At 49.0% G+C, this 22,924-nt stretch overlaps 1 protein-coding gene across 3 annotated transcripts; it reads right to left on the bottom strand.

The window, feature by feature from the left end:
* Positions 1 to 2,519: 2,519 nt before the first annotated feature.
* Positions 2,520 to 8,636, bottom strand: LOC104487068 (leukotriene C4 synthase). Of its 3 annotated transcripts, none has more exons than XM_086758778.1 (6): positions 8,585 to 8,636; positions 5,742 to 6,786; positions 4,827 to 4,926; positions 3,993 to 4,063; positions 3,674 to 3,755; positions 2,520 to 3,303 (listed from the first exon to the last, which is right to left on the bottom strand). In XM_086758778.1, the coding sequence occupies exons 2-6, from the start codon at positions 5,797 to 5,799 to the stop codon at positions 3,177 to 3,179; spliced, it is 438 nt and encodes a 145-aa protein (XP_086614904.1). In that variant the 5' UTR covers positions 5,800 to 6,786; positions 8,585 to 8,636; the 3' UTR covers positions 2,520 to 3,176. The 3 variants fall into 3 exon arrangements, with proteins under 3 accessions (XP_086614904.1, XP_086614903.1, XP_086614905.1); XM_086758777.1 differs by lacking the exon at positions 8,585 to 8,636 and adding an exon at positions 7,989 to 8,089; XM_086758779.1 differs by lacking the exon at positions 8,585 to 8,636 and adding an exon at positions 8,054 to 8,071.
* Positions 8,637 to 22,924: the final 14,288 nt, after the last annotated feature.

Below are 22,924 nucleotides of genomic sequence, written 5' to 3'. Positions count from 1 at the left end.
AAGTACACGTGGGCGCCCTTGAAGTTTTCGAGATAAGCTACGGGCTTCTGCAACGTGGCTAGGTTCCTGTGAACACAGAAATTGGAACGCCTGCGCGCCAGCGATCCGGATGGCAGTTGCTTCGTCATGGGGAGAGAGCTGTGCACTTCCATCGTCACTCGTTTTCTCGCGTGGGAACAAGCCCCACTGAGGGACAGAGACATGTTTACAAGTTCAGCCTCTGCGTTTCTTAGGATAAAACAGTTCTTGCCGGTTCTGCAGGTTTCCTTTGCTCTCTGCTGGGAGGCTGTGGCTGTATCCAAGGGGATTTGCTTCCAAATATGTCACGTGAAAACTTTTCCTCTCCATCGCTGACACTGATCCAGCAGCCGTAAGGGGAGGGAGCAGGAAGGAGCCCGGGAATTCGCGAAGCCCTTGCAAAGGGCTCTTGTGTCTGTCAGAAGCCGTCTCCAGGAGATTTCCAGAATGGTCCAGGACTCCCCACACCCCAATAACCTTAATACCAGGGCCTGGCAGGTTTAATAATAATACTGGAAGCACTGGGTTTGTGCCTGAATGCCGCCACGGCTCTGGGTGCAGCGCGCTGCCCGCCTGCTGCCCTGGGCACCTCTCGGGGTGCAAAAACTGCCCCCGACATTCCCAGGCTCCCCCCGCTCCCCCGGTCGCAGTTGCCCCCCCCCCCCCGCCCCCCGCCGTTCCCGGCCGCGTGGCACCGGCGCCCTCTCCCGAGGGGAGCGGCCCGGGGACGCCCCGGGATCCTTCGGCTGGGTCGCCGTTAGGCTGGGGCTGACGGGGCGGGCTGGACGGTGACCCCGCAGCCGCCGGACCTCGGGATGGCAGGGGCAGAGCCTGTCCCGGGCCAAACCCGGCTCCTCAGCATCCCTGCAGCGGATGCCCGGTGGGCAGAGCGGTTTCGGACGGCATCAGTGCATCGCGCTGTGCGGCAGCAGCATCGCGAATCCGGTAAAATCCTGACAGCAGCAGCTGCGTCGTTCAACCACGGACCAGGCAAAGTGATTTTCAGTTATGAAGTAGCAGAAGTAATGAAGTAATGAAGTCAATTATGAAGGAGCAGAGTAATGACGGCACGGAGAGGAGGAGCTTTCCTTCTGCGAGAGGCCCCTGAAATGACCTGAAATGAGTTTTTTCGGTGACAACGCCAGGGATGGCAGGCAGCCGGGGCCAGAGCCCGCCCTGTGCTGCACCGAGATTTTTAATGGTCCTCTGTGCACCCGGGGGAGAAGCTGGCTTGCCACAGCCCGGCTGCTGAATCATTAATTTCCCTCCTCTGAGTCATTCTGCAGCCCTGTCACACGCAGACAGAGCAGGGACAAGCGGGGCTGAGGTGGGCAGGGGCTCCAGGCCGATACGGCGGGGTCAGAAAATGGGTTGCAGGGTCAGAGATGGACGTTGTGGTCGCAGAGGCGGTGAGCGCCAGCTTGGACTAATCCGGGACAGCGGGGGTTTGACACGGAGCCAGGACCTGCACCGGCAGCTGGGGCTGGTCCTTCTGTATTACCCCTCTGGGAGGGGACTGGTTATGGTAGTAAAAAGGTGAGGACTGAGAATTAACTTCGGAGATGGTAAGACATGTTAATGTAAAGACCAAGTAAAATCTCACTGGGGGCAGGTGGCATGTCTCCCTCCTTGGCCTTGCTGAGGCATAGCCAGGGTTTAACAACACTCAGCCTTTTTCCAAGTGTTTTACCAAAGCTGCTAGGAAAAAAAAAAAAAGTTATTTTGTTGTTGTTTGTCTTGCTGTGACACTTGGGGATTCCTGTGAGGATGGGGCGCCACTGCACTGAAAACTTTGCAGAGGCAAGTGCTGTACAGTTATTTCTCTTTGGATTTAAGCCTTTCCCTGCAGTTTTTGCCAACTTCAATGCGGCAGCACGACTCCAAGGCAGGAGAGCCCAAAAGGGAAATGGACCGAGGGCTTTGCTGGATAAGCCAATTTAAAATGCAGGGCAGGAAATGAAGCAATATGAAAAATTAATCACTTCTTCAAAAAAAAACCTCCCTTTTGTTCTTACAGTCTAGGTAGGCAAACTGCTGGGGAAGGCAGGGAGGACGGCAGGCTTTAAAATGTGGTTAGACTGGCAGCATGTTCACGCAGTTATTTACACTCAGGTTTGGCGTGAAATCCCGCCGTGACGATGGCACGGAGCGCTGCTGGTGTTTTCTGAGCTGTGTCACGGACCGATGGCCAAAAGCATCAGCGTGTGGAATGCTGAGCTCCCGTGAAAATCCAGCCCTTCCTGCTGCAGGAGGGCCAAGCCCGGAGGGGGCCCTGAGCACCGGCCAAACCACCCAACAGGGACCACTGCTCAGCCCCCAGTCCGGGAGCTCGGCACCTCTGAAAATCAGCTTCTCCCTGCTCAGAGCTCTCCTCCCACGGGACGCAGGCTCACAGGCTGCATTGCACTGCACGACGGGGAAACCGAGGCAGCCACCTTGCGCTCAGGCACGCGGGTTTTTATTCTCTGCTAATTGCAGACCCACAAGGAGACACCCAGCACTGCAAGCTCAGTGCCTTTTTGTTTGTGCACCCTGTCACTCAGTGGTATTCAAGTTATACATGCAGTAGTGGTTATGGCTTTGCACAGCCTGATTTACAATATCGCCCACGGGCAAGGGCTGACACCGCCATTACAAGCGCACTAACAGACTTTCGCACGTGTTTGTGGCTGCTCCTCTCTATCCCTTGCCTCTTTTGTTTTGCCTCAGCCCACACTGGTTTCAAACAAATGCCTTTCCTAGGTGTGGGCCTTGGAAAACTGGCATGAACCCACATTTGGTGCCTGGGCTGAAGGCAGAGCTGCTGGAGGAAGGGGAAAACATGGTGATTCTCTGGGGCAGCTCACCGGGAAGCTCAGGCTGAGATGAGTTCACTTTTATGTGTCCAGTTTTCCTAAAATTCTCCTTGTTTTGGAGTGTTGCTGTTTCTGCATCAGGCATGATGGAGCTGCCAGACATGGAGCACTTGGCAGGGGAAAATACTTCCTGAAGAGCTCAGCGGTTCGTGGTGGTGCTGGGCAGTGCGGAGGGAGCTGTTAAAAACTCAGGTGAGGGTGGATTTGTCACTTGTGCTGTATTAGGTACAGCCAGTCTGTTACCACGGCCAGGAGGGAGCAGGACTCTAAGGCGAGGACACCGATAAGGGGTAGAGGAGCAGGTCATGCTGTGAGAAGCTGGAGGATGTTCAGCCCCACGTAGTGAGAGAGGAAGAAATGCAGGATGCCCAGAGCTGACGCTGCGACAAGAATCCAGAGAACTCCAGCACTGAAGTATATCGGGGTGAGCCTGGTGAAGGAGAGGGAGCCTGCTGAGACCGAGCATCGCCGCTCTCCCTCAGGAGTGGTCCCTGGAGAAGAGGGGTGGAAAGGCAGCCCCTGACTGTCCCCCATGCCCTGCGTGGGGTCCCATGCCCTGCTCCCACCCCGAGGGAGCTCACACACCCTGCAAGCGCTCAGGGCAGCTCCAGCCTTGCCCCGTATCTGTGCCTCTGGCCCGAGCCCTGTACCCATGGTGAGAGCTTGGCAAGGCTGAGTCAGGCAGGGACCCTGAAGCAGCCAGAGGATCCCTGGCAGCCCAAGCTTCCCCCAAGCAGATTATGTTCCCAAATAGAAACCCCCAGGGTTACCACGTACTCCAGGCTGGCAGAGGCGTTTACCTTTCTGAGGACGATGCCCTGTATCCTGTAAAGTAGCAGTAGCGGGTGTAGAGATAGAGCAGACCCAAAGCTGCAGCCAGACCTGCAGTTGAGAGACATCACAATGAGCACCTCCAAAGGGTTTTTTTTAGAGCTACTTTGAGCCAAGCAGGTAGCCCAAAGTGGAGGAACAGAGGCTCTGTGTCCTCTGGCTCTACCCTCCCATCAGAGACAGAATTACTGCCTAATTTATTGCTCAGAAGATGAGCGCAACCTGAGGACTGAGCCAGCGCTCAGGGGAATGGATCCAGTGACAAACCAGGAAACAGGCTGTTCTCACCTTGATGGAAGAAGAGCCCAGCCTGCCAGAGAAGTGCCAGGAAAATGGGAAAGTATTCAGAGGAGTTCACCCTGGCAGGAAAGAGGGAGGTCGTAAACAAGGGAAAAGAGGAAGATCTTCCTTTTTTTGCTTCCCCAAGCAGTTTCCGGCGGCTGTAGGCTGTTGCTTTTTAGAGCTGATGTCATCATAAAAAGCCTCCAGACTTGCACTTTGCCCCACAGTTCCCATCCCACCTTGAGTTGCAGGAATTAAACAGCGGAAGGAACTGGGTCTCCAGGGCACAATGAATTAACTTAAAGATGCCCAGGTCAGACCGTGCACAGAAAGGCTCCTGCTGCCCAGTTGCTTTTTTTTCAGTGCTCAGCTACAGCAGAAGTGGGAGCTTCCTCCCTCTCTGCCTCCCCACTGCAGCCCTAGCACAGAAGTCACAGCAGAGATGCTGGATTGCGGCTATCCCTGTCCCAGCCCCAGCGGAGATCTCTCTGGGAGCTTGTCCTTCCCAGCGAGCAGAGTTCAGAGCAGGGCTGAAGCTGCCTGAGGCTTTGACACCGCTTGGCTAAAACCAGCCTAAGACTCAGGCACCCACAACTTTGTCTTTAGCAGCCCTACACTCTGCAGCAGAGATTTCTGTGTGGTTTCTATCAGCAGTGGCTGGTGTGTTTAGGACTCATGAGCCAACACAGTCTTGATCTGACTCTTAAGCCCATTAACATAACCCCAAGGGAAGTGAGTAACTGCTGAATTACAGTCCCAAGAAATGAATGGCGAAGCAGGGGAGGGGCAGTGCCGTTAGGCATGAGATCTGGCAAGCATTTTCTAAGAGAAATTTCTTACTGTGCTCGAAAGATCCTCTCAAATTCAGGTGGGCCTGAGATCTTTGGAGGAGAAATGCCGAACACCCTCCTGGCATAGATCACCTGGAGGAAGAAGTAGGCTGCAGCAAAAGAGAGAAAAGTAGCAGTGGTCAGTCCTCTGGCTGGGAACGGTGGGGCCAGGAGATGGCCAGAGGTAGTCCTGTGGTCTCCTCCTAACCTTGCACCCTGGCATAGCAGAGAAAGCCGGACAAAAATCCCAGATTAAGTTCCAGACGAGGACAAGGAATGACCCCGTGCAACAGCGAAACAAGAAGTACTCAGTCACATACCACCAGTGGACATCTGCTTTCTCCCTTGTGTAATTAACAAATCATCTGTTATCTATAGAAATTGTTACACAGTCCAGCTGCACTTTGTTACTGCCCATTTTAAGGTTTTTTCAATCTTTAATTTTTTCCCTTTCTAAATCCTGATAGCTGAGTAGGGCAGTAACTGATGCCACAGGTAAGCCACCCAGACACTGAATTAAATTGTCCTGCAATGTGGAACCACGGCTGGGAGATGTTTCATGTGACCCACTGCAGCCCATTCTTCCACCTTTCCACACTACAGTGCTCATTGCATGCTAATGTCTACAGAAACCTCAGGAACTGCTGTAAACCCTTTTCTCAAAGAAAAAAATTCTACATATTTGCAGAGAAAATCTAACAAGAAATTTCTGAACTGAGGTAGGTCAGTTCAGAGGAAGAGCTTCCCAGGCACTCGTTTTGTTGAGTACTTTTCAAAACCCAGACAAGATACTAGTCCACTGTCTGAAAAGCAGAGAAGTGCCAGTGCAACAGCAGAAACAAAATATGGAAGTGAAAGAAAATCAATGGAGGTACAGTAGACTGTACCAGCAAGTATTTGGGCATGTGCCTCTGATGGTCCCTACCTTGCTCCACGACTCCCAGGACTGTCACGGCAGCCAGCAGATGAATCTGATCCAACATACTGACTCTTCCAGCCCCTAGAAAATCTGATTTCTCAATCAGAAGCTCTCTGACCACGTTTAGTCCTTGCTGATGTGGCAGCCAGCAGTGGTAGCTGGCAGCATAGGTTTGGTTTAATTGAACAGGGATGATTCGTAGTGCTTAAACCAGGAGGAGTCTGGCTTGCCCGTTACCTTATGTGCCGTGGAAATGTGAATCAGCAGAGAGAGATCTAATGGAGTCTTTCCGTTCCCACCCTCCCTTTTCCAGGAATGACTTATGAGGAAGTGGGAAAGCCAGCAGAGAGCGAACATATGAGATATAAGAGAAGGGAATTGGGAGCTGAATGCAGGGACAAACGTCAACAGCCCAGCAACACGCTCCTCCTGGGGCGTCTGGTTTAAAAATGCTCCTAACAAAGGCTGGTGCACATCCCTCGTGCTGATCTTGCGTGAGAAACCGTAGCCCCGCTTGGGCTGCTCTGCACCGCTCCAGCATTAGGACAGGCAGAGTTTCACGGGACACGTTACTGTCCGCAGAGACTCTGGAAAGTGCGCGCTGGGCACGGAGCACAACTTACAGCCACAACACTGAGACAGCATCAAATAAAGCCCCCAAGTGAAAAACCCACTGCAGCGGTAAGAGAGGATGTGATAAAGCATAGAAGGTACAGATCTGTCTTGCATGCTGATCCTTTATTTGGGGATGGGTCCTGCAGGATGATTGTCAGATACTGAGAGGGTTTCAGAGCTGACCTTCGTACTGGAAAGGCTGGGAGCTGTGTATTTAAGGCTTCTGATCAATCTTCAGCCAAATTAACTCTCACCGTAAACACCAGAAAGAGTTCTGTGTGGGTGAAAACCTGCAGAATTCGTCCGGATATGGCAAAAGGAAAATGATGTTTTCCCATGTCAGGAGGGCCATTCCTGTCGCAAAGCTGGCACGGCTGCGAGCAGCTGAGACTGTTGGCTTTGTTTCTTTCTCCTCCCTTCATTTGAAGAATTTTCCCTTCGACAGGGAAAAGGGAAAGCGAGTTAAGACAAAGTGATTGTTTGGTTCCAGTTTTCTGCCTCCCCATAAGGGACAAAGGCACCCAAAGAGGCTATAACAATGTCCCAGCTTAGTATTTTTCTCCAAATATCAAACACAGACACCGCAATTTTTCAAGCACCAGCTGTAAGATTAATTCTTTCATCTCAGAATTGGTCCTCTTTCATTCCAGCGACTGTTTAGAAATACAAGGAACATTGTGTTTCGTTTTCTCCCATTTAGCTGTCAAAGAAATGAAGGACTTTCCTGTGTCAGCTCACAAAGGGCAGAGGTCTCGCAGTGCTTGATGACATTTGGTTTCCCTCTGCTCTGTCTGATTACAGCCTGCTAGCAAAGAAAATACAAAGCAAAATAACCAAACAAAAAAGATCTGCGCTTACACCTTCCCCGGATGACAGTGCAGTGTAACCTGCATCAAAAGTGTCAAATACGCGTAAGGAAACCCGGGCCAGGAGGAGCTGCAAAGGCTGGCACAGAGCACTCCCGCTCCCCAGATCATTCTTCTACTATAATCTAGAGTAGTTTAAATATAATAAAGGCTAGTGGAAACATGAATGAATAAACAAGCACATATGTCTCTCCCCTCCTCCTCCCTCCCCCATAAGCACAATTTTCCAAGCTGTCTTTACCTCCTGAAGGGGACAATGTTTTTCTTGTCCCTGTTTGTCACCATCTGAACTCGCCTGAGTTTCCATCCTCACTCAGTGTTGCCAAGGAGCAGACACAAATTCCCTCCTCCCAGCACCAAATGCCCTTCAATGACAGGACTGTCAGCGCCGGACAGCCTCAGCATCCTGCAGACCACAGTGGCCATCGGCATCCCTGTGCAGGGGATGCCAGGGCAGGCTCCGGCCGGTAGATATGGTCCCCGTCACCACCGCAGCCTCCAGCACATTCTCGCCATTTCAATCCCACGTAACGACCACGTAACCGCGTGGTGACTCGGATCACACCGCGGATCTGACACAAAACTCTCCAGGCCGCAAGCAAAGGGAGACCACCGCACTCACGGGAGGAGAGGGGCAGGAGGAGCAGCCAGGGTGGGGAAATGGGGACAAGGCATCCCTGCTGTCATCATCCGCCTGCAGTGACGCTGGAATAAGCATATTGCAAAACCTTACCCTCCGAGCCTGGGGAATAAGCATATTGCAAAACCTTACCCTCCAAGCCTGATAAGTTTGAATTTCCTCCTAAGCAAAGACAAGTCCTGCGGTCCCAGGCTCACCTGGGGATGGATTTGCTGAGCAGGAGCTAATGAAACGCTTTCCCCCTCTCCCACTGCCTGGCACCTACTCTGCTCTCCGGGTTACAGCGTGGGAACGTGGCCCAGCATCACAGGGCGGCTGGACCTGGCACGGTCCAAACTCCTCGCACCTCCCACTGAGTCATCGCTAGAAGCGTATTTCTGTGCTCACGGTTGCTTCTGCCAGCTCTTCCTGCAGCCATTCATCCTTTTTGCCTCCTAATTACCAGTGCAGGGCTGCCCTGTGAGCTGGACTGCAACACCAATCGGGATTAAAAATAATCTTGGGAAGAAAAATAAGCAACACAAAAGGCTCGGGGGAGTTTTAAGCAGGCACAGAATTTGCAGTATCTATTACTCCCCAGGAGCAATGAGGCAAGGAGAAGCCAGCAGCGCTGAGTCCAGCACCGTTGCAGCAATAACATTCCCCTGGAAATGTATTTCACGAGAGCACAATGGGCCAAGAGCTTTCTGTTAGTGGAAGAGGGAACATTTTGCAGCTGAGCAACTTACCCTTCAGCTGTGAAGCACGGAGGCGCCTTGTCCTTCCAAATGTACTGTAAAAATATGGAAATATTTTCTAGTCTCGTTAGCGCTTGTGCTTCCTTTCCCTTCAAATTCTTTTGCAGCCACTGAGCACATCCAACCCCGTGACCACAGGACTGCCTGTGGGAACAGTTAGTGTCTTTCTAACAGCCACATGGGAAAACAAGAGAGGTTTTTTTCATTCAAAAGAATGAAAAGCCATACAGAAAGAAAAAAAAAAAAAAAGAAGTTTTTTAGTTGAAGAGAATGAAAGAGAGCTCAGCCCCAAGCACCTCAGTCTGTTCAATTAACAGCTTGCCCAGGCTGGGACAGTGGGGCCAGCAACAGTCCAGGCCATCCGAGCGTCCGGTATTATCACCGCAGTTTGAACCCTAGGTGTCCCGTAGCAGAGTCTCAAGCATCGAATCTTATTATATAAATAATTTATTCAGATGGTACAGCCAGGAAAAATCAGCTGGAGCTGGGCGCCTCCTGGGAGGGACCTGGAACAAAGAAGAAATCTCTGGGTACTTACACCCTTCCGATCTGTGCACCCGCCACTCATGCCTCTTTCACACGCCACTTGGTCCAACAGTGATACCTGGTCTGAGATCTTCTAATACCTTATTGAGTTCCTTCTCCATCTCCAGGCAGGCCATTAACTGTTCTCCTGGAGCTGCAGCTGCTCTTGATGGCTGTAGCCTCCTTATCTTCTGGTTTGCCCTGCTCTTGGGGCCTCCCTTTGTGTAACTCCGTGTGAAAGTCAAGTAATTCAGTAAAAGTTTAACAAAAGTTCACAAATTGTGGCCTAAGGCTTTGGTGAGTCCAGCTACTCATGGTAAGTAAACAATGCTAAGCATTCAGTACACCACGTCACACAGCTTCGTGCTATGACCCCGACATCCTAATGCTGAATGATTGACTCTAACTGATCAATTCTATTTCTAACATCTTGTTTAAGCTAAATTACCAGTATTTCTTAACAGACATGCCTTCCTGACCTCCCATGCCTGCAGAGCCTTCTGTTAACTCAGACCAACATGTGCTGAGACTTTCTTGGAATTCCTGGATTTTGCAGCTGTAAGAGGAAGGATGAGCTAAAAATATAGCAAGAAAAGGACAATTCATTATTTCATCCCTTATGAAGATGCATTTGGCCACGTGTGGCCATTCCTAGGAAGTGGGGACAGCTGCAGGTGATTTCTGCTCTGCCCTTCCCACCATGGCTCCCAGCAAGGTGCAAGCTGGCTCAGATCTTCTGAGTGTTTTGAAATGTGTCCTGGGTTCTGCATGTTGCAATAACCATAAAAAAGTTGCATTACAAGAATTACCGTATCTTCCTAAAACGTGCATCTATACAGAGGCCCCTCCTTTCAGGCAGTGAAATAGCAGGTGGTTGGTTTTGCCAGCAACATCCAGGCTGGGATTATGTGAAGCATCCCTCGGAGTACAAACTCAGTATATATCGGAGATGCGCGTTAGTCTGTTGATCTAGACGGATTTCAGACAGATGTTCCTGAGATTTCCCTATCTGTGGCATATCAAAGAGGTCACGTAAATGTTCTCAAATGATGAGGTACAGCAAAATTTCTAAGGGCCAAACCAATCTCTGGGCTGCTTTAATGCACTGCTTGAATGCCGCTGCGTGGAGCAGGACCGTGGCCAAGCGCTCCTGTTGACGGTGCTCCTCACCTCACTAAAGGTGAAGGGCTTCATTTAAAGATAAAACAGGGGAAACATTAAAAAACATTTTCTACAAAGCCAGATGGAGTCTTTGAGAAACTACATAAATGAGTATATATACTCATGAGTTAGGGATAATTCAGAAAAATTTTTTTAAAGCTTTCTTCTACGGGAGTTTGGTGAGCTTTATCCATATGCATATTAAATTTGACTAGAGGGAACAGCAGTATAAAAGCAATGCCAAAATTCTCCCCTTAACCCATCATCAAAAGGCACTGATACATGCAAATGAATAATGCCGCTTTCTTCTATGGTCAACATCTGTTAAAAATATTAAAACAAGCAAATTCAATCCTTCTCTTGTCCTGCCTTGTTATTGTCACATGAGGAAACTCCTTTCCATGTGTTTTTCCAATTTTCTTCCTGCCTTTCCAGCAGAATGTCAGAAATAGCAAATAAACAGAAAAAAGAACAACGCCAGAAAGGCAACCTCACTTCTGGCTAGCTCGAAGAAGAATGAATCTCTGGAGCGATAAGTGCATATGGCAGGGAGGGGGAGGATTTCCCTTTGCGAAGGGACAAACAAGCCTTTCAAACATCTTTGGCAGCTCTTATGTTAACACACACTTAGTATTATCCTATAATGACATGGGGAAAAAATTGCAAGGCTACAGGGTACATCGAAATACATCAAAGGCTGAAGAGTGGTCATGGAGTGCAGCTTCCCTTTCCCTAAATTACAGGAGTGAAGAAATAGAGCTATTTACCTTTTCTATCTTGTTTAGACGAGAAAGCCAGCCAGCCCTACCCGGTTATGAGATAGAGCTGGGCAGGGCATCGGAGAGGGGCTGAGCAAGAACAGCTCTAAGGAGACATTTTTTTAGGGAGGAGACTGGCATTCCGATAGGCCTCCTGTGAAGGAGAGACCCTTGGCTTGATAGGCACAGGGGAAGAGAGGGGCGGAATTTGTCTGAACTGAGGAGGTGCTGTGTAGGGTTGTATCTGCAGGGACAGGGCAAGTCAGGAGGACAGTGGTCCCGCTGCTGTTACGGTGAATTTTCACACCAAGTTCCTCTCCCATGAGAGGCTAGGGAAAAGGAGGAGTTATGGCATGGCCATCTCCAGGCTGTGCCTGTCCTGGTTGCCCTCACCGGAGCTGCTCTGCTTTCCTTGCTTGGCACTGCGGGGCTGCGCCTGGTGGGACCTGCATCCTGCTGAGCATCCTGCCCCGTGTCACCTCAGCCATCACCCCAGGCTGTGGCTGAGCTGGACAAACACAGGAGGTGAGACCACAGAGACTCCATCCGTTGGCACGGGACAAGGCCGGCAGAAGAGCTCATGTGAGGGCAGAAGGCGCTGGGGGCAGCACAGCTGGATGCACTAGGAGACAGATGGATGTTTCTGTAAGGTCCTCTGACATCGGTGGTGTTAAAAGGTTTTGAAATACATCTTTGGAAGGAACCAAAGGCAGACGCTGTGGATGAGAGCAGGTCATGGTTTGGACTGTTGTTCTTTGAACTCTTTGGCTCTCGTGTCTCCAGAAGATGCCCTGAGATGTGTCCGAGGGGATGGGGCAGCCGGGCAGGGAATGGAGCCGGGTACCGGGTGGGATGCTGCCAGCGAGGGGTACACACACCGTGCTGCACCTGCAAGGCTGCAAGCGCAGTGTAAGCAGAAGAGGCTGCCTGGGTCACATAAACAGCTGAGCTCAGAGGAACGCGAATGGGCTCTGTCCCTTCTCCTGTCTCCGAAGAAGTTAAACAGAGCTGGCCTGCACATATCGTGCTGGCACAGGACCAGGGAGCCGGTGGCAGCCACAGGTCAGCCACGGGGGCAAAACGCGAGTCTGGGAGGGGACAGGCTTCTGGTTACTGGCTGTTACTTCTTGTAGCCTTTGTGCGTCAGAGCCTGGCCGGGGTCGAGCTGACCTCGGCGTACTCAACAGCGGTGGCAGCTGCGGGAAGAGCGGGACTGGGGATGGTCCCTGGGGAGAGGTGGTACGGGAGCACATGGAGCCCAGACACCGCAGGAAGTCTGACCCGGCTTTGCTGTCCACCACCAAGAGCAGATAACTCCTATCAACAACATCTTAAGTTGGGGGGCTCCTTCTGAGCCTTTCCCTTCCTGTCCCCCCTCCTGGCTTGCAAAGGTCCCAGAGGTGCCACTGGGACCAAGCACCCATCCTGACATGGCTCTTCTTCCAGCACCTTCTCAGCAACTTCAGCCTCTCCAGCTACCGGGGTGCTGGCCCACAGAGGCAGGCAGCCAGGGGCTGTGTCGTGGGAAGTCAGGACAGACAGACGGACAGCCAGGGGCTCTAAGTTAGAAAATCTTGCTCTTCCCAGAGACTTTTGAGAAGCAGTTGATGAGTTCATCAAGAACAGGGAGCTTTCGCAAAAGGCGAGAAACCACCTCTCAGCAGTCACAGAGCAGTGACCAATCCCACACTGGGACAAAGGAATTGTTTTAAAACCAGCTGGGTTTATTTTTAGGGTGTGGGATATTTGCATGATGTAATTGTGTAGAAGAATAGAATGACCAGAAACAGTGCTAAATACCAAAGTTGCCTGCACGCCCGTGCTTTTAACCGCTGGGAGGCTGAAATGGCACAGGCAGACTATGTGCCTCCCAAAACCTGGAGGCGGGATGGATGGTGTCTATGAGTGGTCTGACAAGGAGAGGATTCGAGTCACACCAGGCAGTTACTGAGCTCCTGGTTAGAGCTGCACTACTTGTACTCTGCAGCTCTGCTGGGGAAAAGGGCAGAGAGAACCTGCCGTAATTTGAGGATTTATTGTAACCCTTACACAGGAAGTATTTCATCGCTTCCAATTTCCTGGCAGTTTCCTGGCATAATTCCACTGCCTTCTTCCAGGAAAACTTTCTTAGTGATGTTTTAAGGAAAATTTTCTTAGTGATAGGAATCCCTCAGAAGCCATCACACTTTCAATACATTCAATACATTCAATACATACTGCAAAACACGTAGATGTACTGTTTTTGATTTGTGCCTGTGCCAGCGATAAGCAAGATGGACAGTACCAGGATGTGGATCCCGCTGCCCATTGCATCACACTTAAGGAAACTCACTTTCCAGCACCCACCTATGAGCTCCACACTGCACAGGACTGGGATGCTGCTGGGATGCTGCCTAATAACTTTGCATATCTTGATGGCAGCCGCTTCCACTAAGCAAATTCGCAATGCCCAAGTCAGTGCTTGATGCCTCCTGGCTACCCAGGCTTCTGCCTGCAGGACAGCATCCATCCCCTACCTCCGCATGATGGGAGCAGGCTTTTATCTGGGGTCTGGCGTGGCAGAGCAGAGTTGAACACAGCACACAGGAGCTTGGTCTTTGATATGTGAAAGCCCTGATGTTAGTGCTGGTCATTGCAGCTTTACATTGCAATTTAGTTCTTTCGTTTAGCACCTGCAGAGACCCGAAACAGATGCTATGCCCTGTACAGCTTCAGTGATTACGTGTAACAGCTTGTGTACTTTATTCACTGTCTTGGTCCTCTCCTCCTGAATATCCCTCTTAAATTTTCGGCTGTTGCTATAGTTCTGCAAATACCAAAGAATAATCTGCCTTGCCCTTTAAGTGGACAAAAGAGCTCTGGTATCTGTGTGACAACTAAGCTTTTGGCAGCAGGAATAACAGCACTAGAAATTAAAAAGAAAAGCACATTATACAAGAAAGGGATTTAAGGGAGCTCAGTCTCAAATTCCTGCAATTGCCCAAGAAGAGCACCGGTGTCTCACCATCTATTTAAAAGATCTTTCACTAAGCCACGTGCCACTGAAAAAGAATTAGCAATAACCTGTGTGACTGCTTCTCATCTGCTGATATAATAAGGATATGGCCTGGGCCAAGGCAGCCAAACAGGATTTTGATTCATTGACATCACCAAACCAGTAATTGCTTGCTGTTTGTGACTGCCTGTCTGAGAGACCTTCTAGTGCAGGCAAGACTGGAAGTGATCGGGATGAAGCAACCAGGGAGCTTCTGGGACTGGTTACAGCCAACCAAGGAAGAAAACTCCTTTCTGCGCCAGTTACCTGTAGCAGGGAAGATGGGCAAGAGAACTGGGATTTCAGCTTGAATCTCTGTTTGGAAAAGTGTGTCTGGAGGAGAATGTGGATGCTCATCTACAAGGGCATTTATTGTACGCTAACTTTAAGGATCAGTCTCACCTTTTGCATAAAGAAATGCCAACAGACTATGTTGCAAGGAAAAATCTCTTATTTTGTCTGATAAATAGCAGGATGGATGTCAGGCAGTCAATAAGGTCCTTACAGAGTTATCCTTAATTCAAGTTTTTTGGGAGGTTTTATTAGGACACTACTAGTTTCTATAATTTTTAACTTCTTTCACAGAAGCGTGTGGCTATTCAGGGATACTCACCTCAGTCTGTTGGTACAGGACTTATCAGGGACCAGTGTTGAGGTTATTACTAAAGCAAACAGAAAAATCTCCATCCACAATTTCCAGAGGTTCAATATTTACAACAGATTAACACGGTCAGCTGCTATCTGCAGAACACTTATTTTTACTCTACTGAAAATGAGTTCAAATTCCTCCCAAAGCCCTCTAATGATCAACCCTTTCAGTTTTTTAACATTTCTTGTACCACTGATCTTCTTGACTCTACATATAAGGGGTTTTAACCAGATATATAAATATAGATTTTTTATTATGTATGTTTTTATTAATATAGACTTTTATTACGCATGTAGATATATATATTTACTATACATATACATGTGTGTGTATATATATACGAATCTATGAAAAGCTGTAAAGCAGACCTCGGTTTAGTAATCAGTTAAAAAATTAGTAAACAATTAGAAACAAGTTTCATGTTAAATTTAATTTGGGAATTTTTCTGACTTTGCCTTATATTCATATAAGGAGGAGCGTCTCTGATTTTTTTTTTGCTGCTTTGTAAAAAGGTTTTCTGATACAAAAGTCTATTCAGGATTGCAGAAAGCTTGGAGCTCGGTCCACTTTTACTTTGGATAGGGGTTGTCCAGCAGGAACAAAAGGAAAGACTCTTGTCACTGAGTTGATAGCCAGATTAAAAATGTGAAAATGTACCTGTTCACATGACAAAGTCTTAGATGAAAACATCCCCAAATAACAAAGGAAGCTAATTATGTGCTTTTGTAAAGTAAGGCAGCGACTGATTCCAGTTACATATATAGATATTTGCAAAAAGGAAAATCTAATGGGGGAAATGTTTAGAATAAATGAAAGAAATGAACTGGAAATGTAAAACCAAAATAGTGAGCTTGTCTGATACGCATCTGATAGTTATAATCCAGTTATAAATAATGAAGGCAAAGGAGGAGGCAGCTCAGCTGCAAGCCTGTTCATCTCAGTGGGGTTAAAGAATTCAAGCTCTTACCTAGCCTAGTTTCTTGATGGAAAACTAAAGCACCATATTTTTGACTTTGGAATTTGTGTTTGAGAACAGCAACATTCCCTCAGGCACAGCTGATACTTTTATCAGTCTTAATCAGACCTATCTCTTCGTTCCTCCTCATTCTTTCGAGTTTCCATTGAACTTGGTAGCAGCTTGCCTTTATAATTTGATCTATTTCTTTCAGTTATAATACTCATCCCATGATTAATTCAAGTCTCGAGTGATACGATCTAACTCTAAGCTATTTGACTTGAAAATGAGAGCAAAGGTTGTCATGTTTCACTAGCGTAACCTTAACCATTCCTTTCACTCTGGTGCCAAGCAGACATTTTCTGTGGCTGCCCCTAGACTGCCTTCATTTTCCTATCAGCCCATGTGTCAAAGGAGGCCTCTCATCCCACAGCTTCTGTTTGATTTTTTAATAGCCAGTCAGTTCTGAAATACATCCCCACCTCCACACTCTCTTGGGTTTCCACATTAGAAAGCTGCTGCATCTTCCAACTCTGCAGAGAACACTGCACCACTTGTTGCACTTGCACACAGCCACAGAGCTGCTTTTCAATCCATGACTCACCGTTTTCCCTGGAAACATTATCAGAACAGCCATCTTTAGGGTTTTTTAACAATTTCCAACTTTTCAGATGACTTCAATGAAAACTGGGGCGAATCTAAGCTCAGGACAATAAAGAATAGCGAGAACATCACGCCCTTAGGGCCACACTAATCACCCCCCTGACTCCGAAGCAGAAGAAAACACAGTGGATTCCAGACTCTTGCTTACGTCTTCTTTGGTTCACATGCTCTTGCCTTGATCTGCTTTAAAAAAAAAAGGTTATTTATTTCTGAAATAATACTAAGCGTCATTTCCTTTTATTCTCCCATAATCAATCAGCAGTGGCAGCAGGACCCAAACTTGGTAGGGGAGACAGGCTCTACTCTTGCCTTGGTCTCAGTCAGGATGGACAGAAATATTTGGTGTTAAATCAGTGAGAAATCCAGCTATCAGGTGCCTTGTCTCCATTTTGTCATGTGCAAGCAGCTCCAAAGCAGAGCCCTCGGGCTGACGCTGGGGAGAGCTGCCGAGCTCTCTCAGGTGCTTGCCAGTGATGTGGACAACCTTGGCTTCCCATCCAAAGGGTTTTCAGATGTCTGTGAACACAATACGGACACCACAGGCTGCGTCTCAAGTTCATCCTACGCTTCAGGGAGCTCCTGGGAGCAGTTGGCTCAGGTACAATATAAACACTGATATTCTCATGAACGAAACCTCCAGTACCTCTGCATAGTGCATACCTTTTGCCCACTACCGGATGCTTTTGGGCAAGAGTTCAGGCTAACAAGAACTTGCAAACCAATGGAAATTTTCCCCTGTAACCATTAAAATGAGGGAGGGAATGCATACAGCACCATAACATTATCTTTGTTTTGTCGGCCACAGCAATGCAAGAAAATGCAGCGTATTCCCAAAGAAAACTCTGTCAGACCACCAGGTTAGAGGTGCTGAGGTCACCGTCACTGCACACAACTCCACGCAACGGGCTGGAAGGAGGGGCTAGCTGTGGTCCTCCTCTTCGTCCTGCTGCCGCGTCCCTGCCGACCTCGCTGCCGTCCCTGGCTACAGCATGGCTGGGCAGCCAGTGGCTCCGGCGGTGACGAAGTCCTTAGCAAACAGTTTGTTCCTGCTGGACTTCGGAGGCCAGGCAGGTGTGAGAGCACCTCCAGGCCCAGCAGCTAATCCTTTCCTAGGAGATGACTATCACAAATACAAGCAGCGGCAAATCCTATAAGCCCTTCACTCCTGGTTGCTTTGCTCCTGGCAACTGGGGATGGAAATCTGTTCGCCATTCCTGACCAGCTAACGCTGAGGACCCGGAGCAAGAGAGAGCCTCAGAGGTGCCTGCACTTTTGGGGGCCATTGGCAAATGGCTGCGAGTTGCTGAGAGCCCCCGCGAGGCAGAGAAATGTTGGAGATATGTCTCATCCCCGGAGGCAGAGGTCGGACCTCAGAAACAAAGGGTTTGCTTATTCCTCACCTTCCTCTCTGGCACAGAATTGAGCCTTTTTTTTTTTTTTTTCTGCAGAAAAGAGGAAGAATTTCAGAGTGACTCCGCAGGGAGGGTGCCAGGAAGGGTGTGAGACAGGGCCCCAAACCACACGCCCAGCACAAGTGTTTGGCGCCGGCTTGGAGGAGAAGCCTGGGCTGGGAGGGAGATTTTAATGCGTTTTTGCCACCAGAAGGCAGTGGGGAGCTGCAGATGTGAACAGTGGGTGTTCAGCAGGACCTTCCCTTGGGAGAAACAGCAGAAAGAGCCTCTCCCTCCGCTGTGCCTGGTTACAGACGTCTGGTCCAGCCCCCTTCGCTGTCCTGAGGAAAGCACAGGGGATTGCAGCTTACCAAGAAAGCCTTGTCACCATTTTATTTGGAAAATAAATGTGTATCAGCATTTTTTTTTTCTGAATAACAGCTATATGAGATAGGAAAATAAAAATATCAGAACGGGAAGGTGGGGATGGTCTCCAGGGGCCGGGATGCACAAGCAGTGATGGGGTCGCAAACGTGTCATGGTGCTTTAACTGGGAGCTTTGCAGCCCCTCGGCCGCAGCGAGCGGTGTCCTGCCTGCAAAGGGAGGGACCCCAGCCTGGGACAGTGCTGGAGATCTTCCAGCCGCTCCTTGGGGCAGAACGTCTCTGGCTGCACAGGACACCTCTCTGCCAGGCATCGTTAAGTCAGGGAACGGCCCAAGGAGTGGAAGGAAATGCAGACACCATATGAGGTTGAGGGATTTGAAACCAGCTCTGTCAAGGCAGCTGGGAGGGAGCACCACCGGCCAGGCCCAGGGGAGCTGCAAGGACTGGAGCTGCCAGTGGCTGTACGTTCTGTAGGGCCTCTGGTGGGTTTGTGAGCTCAGTTAGAAGGATTCTCAGCACTGTTGTTGTTTCTGGAGGGGGAGCTAAATGTGCAAAGTCACTCTGCCCTGCAGCTCCAATGTATGACCGAGTGGTTAATAAGGATACAGCGAGTGCACACGAAATTGTTGGCTGGTTGCAGCCACTGTGGCCGCAAACACGCATGGCAAGGAAGGAGCTGTTTCTAGGAAGAGTTTTATCCTGGGAAGGATGTTTGTCTGAAGCGAGTCCCTCCTGCACATTACTGACTTACAAGGCTTTTGATGGCAATTTAAGATGTTGCCAAGCTCAGTTTTCCACCCAGGCCATGCAGAGACAAAGATACACCAATATGTTGTCTCCTGCAATCCAGCCTCTTCAGCACCAGGAGCTGATGGTTGCGAGCAGGAGAATGGCAGGTCCAGAGAGGTCACCGAGTTAAGTGCTGCTAATTCCCTGTTTATTGACTTCAGCAAGTGAGGATTAGGATGGACCAGGGGTGCGAAGTGGCCCTGTGCTGTTTACGTGCCATGTCAGGAATACAGCTGCTCTGCTGCAATTTTCACCTGGTTTTTAAGAAGAGGATGTGGTGGGGAAGGCAGGCAGCTGCCGAGGGGGAGCACCGTGCTGTGGCCAGCTCAGTTACCCACTGTTGTATTTGGCCCCAGATGCCTGGCTTCTCGTGCAGTGCTGGAGGCGTTTGTGTCCCTTGATGCCAAGGGGAGAGCGGGGCGTGGGTGGGGGGCTCCTGGGCAATCCTGGCCATGGGGCCTCACCGTGCCCCAGAGCAATCACATGTTGGCACGGGAGAAGAGGCTTCCTGCCTTCCTTCCTTCATAGAGCCAGTCAGGAAGCTATCTGCCCTTCTCTCTCCTAAATAATAAACCCATTTGCCTTTTTCCTTTCTCCTTGTGATATTCTACATTTTAGCGGAATTTCAGTTGCCATTAATTGCACCCAGTCACTCTGTCAAAACTTCAGATGTTTGGAAACCTGACCATTGAGAATTGAAAATGTTTCTTCCTCTTCAAAACAAACAAAAACTTCCTTGGCAAAACAACTGCTTCCAACCAACCAACCAACAAAGAAGCCCTGAAGCAGACAGCCCCTCGGCTGAGGAGGTACCGACTCACTGAAGGGGTTGCATGTTGCTGTACAGACACCGGTCGCAGAGGAATTAGCACAGAGCCACGAGCAGCTAGAGAAGAGCAGCTTTTGTCAGTCACTGTTGGCCCTGGCTGATCTGAAACACGTGAGCTAAAGCGGAAACGCTTTCTGTTTCAGCACAGCGTTCTCTCTTTTGGCCTTGTTGCTAATGACACTCACGGCCCCTCTCTGTGCCCTGGCTCTCAGTGAGCTGTGTGGAATGAGCCCTTTGTCCTTTGCAAAAAGTTTTGGGCATTGCTGATGCAATCAGGCCACTAAGGTGGTGGTAGCCTGTTGCTGTTGCTGGCAGGCTTTAGCTGGTTGGGGGATGCTGTGTTTGCACCTGAAGGGTAATCTGCATTTCCCTAGCTGCATTTCCCTAGCTGGAATAATAGCACGCCACTCAACGCACCAGAAGGCAACTGACGTCCAACTCCTCTTGCATGCATTGCAGCCATGCCCAGATAAAAATGCCTCAAGTGTGAGACCCTCAGGGAGGACACAGTTCTGGGGGTATTTGAAGGCCACTCTCAAGCAAATCTCCATTTGGTCTGTGAAAGAAGTGGTGGAAAGGGGCACAGTGGGAACAAAATGGTGCCCAGCAAACTGGTGCAACGCCTAAGGGAGCCACGAAAGCTGTGTACAACCCACAGAAACCATCAGGATTTCTCTAGTTTATGTCCAGATCAAACTTGCACCTGTTGTCCTGTCTTGGGTAATTCTCAGCTTGTGTGTCGCAGAAGTTTTCTGTAAAGTTTCTGTTCCCAGGGGCACTTCCTAGTTTGTGCATATGGTATCAGGTGGATGGGTTATTTTCTTCCACCTCAGTATTGTGTCTCCCCGTCTCCACCCACCCATGGGCTAGTGCTCTGCTTCTGGTTCTCTGTTGCTTTTTCCTTTTTCTACTTATCTGCCTCCTCTTATTACAATTAATTTATAACGTTACTTACATTCACATTTATTAGCTTTGAAAATGGCAGGACTTTATTATTTCCTTTAGACACTTAGCCTCCTCCCCATTTTGATAATGTCAGTTTATCTTTTTCTGTCCTTTTTTCAGGCGTGTTCTCCAGAGATGTCATTGTAAAGAAATGTGTTTTCCATTAAAGTCGTACCAGGGCGCATGGACATTGCCCCGTACAGAGATGTGAGCTTGTCTTCCCTCCTGCAGTTCAAAGTTTGAAAGAGCAAAAGTCAGCGTTCTCCTGCTGGTCATCTGCCTTGACTGTCTGCTGTCTGTGTGGTGTCACTAATGTCCTGCAACCTTGACCTGCTTGATTTTCCACTCACTTCTTGCCAGTTTTCCAGAGGAGAATGAGTCTGAAAAGATCTACGACAAATGCTTGAAATGCAAGGAGAGCGCTAGCAATGTGGCAATGCCCTGCAGGGATTAAGGAAGGAGGAATTCTTCACAGATTGAGGTTAGAGGGAATTAAGAATGGAAAGTACCAGCTGAAAGCGCAGGAGGTTTCTCTGTCTGGTAACAGGCAGAGCAAAAAAAGTTCTCAAAAATACCATTATTCAAAGCTGTGGTTCACTCATAAACTGAGGACTGCCTCTCACCTCCGAGTTTTGCATGTTCAGGCTCTGCCAGCCTTGCCACACTGCCCATTTTCTGCATTTCTAAAATTTACTGCCAAAATCAGAGAACAGCACGCTCTCCAGTTTATCAGTGGAACGAGGCAAATCTCCTGCAGCAAAGCCCAAACACACTCACATGGTTTTCTTTGACAATGTCGTGTTTGCCATGCAGTATCTGCCATCCCTCTTTCTTTCATCGCCCTTGGCCTGGCACTCTGTAGTCTAGTCTAAAAATATCACCTTCTCGGCTGCCAAAGCAGTTCAATCTCTGTGCATGTTTCTTCTGTTCCCTTTATCCCTCTTTTTTTTTTTTTCTTTCTGGATTATATATCACTCTTCTGTTGATTTTGTATTCCTTTTATCTAAAGTCAAACATCTCGAAACTCACAGCATAGGATAGGCTTTTACCAGCTGCTTTTTTTTTTTTTTCTTTAAACTGTTCTGTTCCCCTCAATGACAAAGCAGCACAGGCAGGAACGGGTTTCAGGGCTGCCTGCCTGTGCCATGATTCAGCAGGTTGTAAAAGGAAGGAATGTTTTCTTTTTTTGGGAAAGGGTGGGAGAGAAAGGGGAAGCATGTGTGAGGCATGTGTGTGTATATTTGACTTCCTGGTGCTTGTGATTGCAGCAGTGGTATCCTGCTGTCCTGAGAGTTATGTTGGAGTTAATAACCTGTTTTCAAAGAGGGGCTTAAAAGATACCTGATGGAAAAACAGATTTTGCCTAGATTGGGGAGGAAGCTTGCTAAATTATACTGCTTTGTTACCCATTAAAGTATTCCTCCGTGGTGTTTTTAGTCTCTTATTTAAAGTACTTGGTATCTCCTGTGCTGCCTGTTGTTTATGGCTGTTTCCCTGCTTGTCTGTCTGCATCTTCTGTTCAGTCTCTGGATGTAGCTCAGTCAACAGGGAGGTTCAGGAGCCAGCTTGGTGGCTTTCTGGAAAAATGTGAGCGTTTGATTCCAAACTTCAGTGTAAACAGGGATTTGCTGATTTCATTTATGCTGAGCCTTATTTCTGAGCGCTGGGGCCCTGCTTGCATTGTCCCAACGCGGTGGAATTTTCTCTGTGTGGAGACTTATGTTGCTGACTCACTGCATCAACTCCAAACAGATTTATGTTTTAAAAAAACCCTCTTCTTTCTTCCTGCCCCTTCTAGCAATATTGAGTGCGGCATTCCTACAGAATACCTCCTATCTGCTGGAACAGACTGCAGCCCCCAGACCACACAGGAGCTGGCTTTAGACTGGGCAGTTCAGATACAGCTTTCCAATGGAACTTCTCAGCTGGAGCAGCTGAGATACAACTTAAAAGCAGTATTACTGATAACGTAACAGGAGCCTGCTTTCCGCACCGCAGGGCCTCATTCATTGCCATCCCACGCTGCCATACGTACGCAGCAGGAGATGGGGACTCCTGACGTTTAATCTTGCTCTGTCAGTGACTTGTGTGGCCCATGCAAACCAGTTACCTCCCGCAGCCTCTCCCTCCCGGTCAGTACAGCGGGGACAGTTATTTCTGCGTTTCCCTGTTCTTCTGTACTTGTTCCAATGTGTAAACGTTGAGCGCTTACACAGTATTTCACCTCTGCATAAATACATGATGTT

This window comes from Chlamydotis macqueenii, chromosome 14, assembly GCF_036417535.1.
Source record: "Chlamydotis macqueenii isolate bChlMac1 chromosome 14, bChlMac1.mat, whole genome shotgun sequence".
In the NCBI taxonomy this organism is placed as follows: domain Eukaryota; kingdom Metazoa; phylum Chordata; class Aves; order Otidiformes; family Otididae; genus Chlamydotis; species Chlamydotis macqueenii.
The sequence above is the reverse complement of the archived record's forward strand: the minus strand, read 5'-3'. Positions and strand labels throughout refer to the sequence as shown.

Coding starts and splice junctions, on each gene's coding strand:
- LOC104487068 (XM_086758778.1), bottom strand. CDS start 5,799: ATGTTGGATCAGATTCATCTGCTGGCTGCCGTGACAGTCCTGGGAGTC. Junction 3,756..3,992: donor TGGGCTCTTCTTCCATCAAG/GTGAGAACAGCC, acceptor TCTCAACTGCAG/GTCTGGCTGCAGCTTTGGGT. Junction 3,304..3,673: donor AGGGCATCGTCCTCAGAAAG/GTAAACGCCTCT, acceptor CTCCTTCACCAG/GCTCACCCCGATATACTTCA.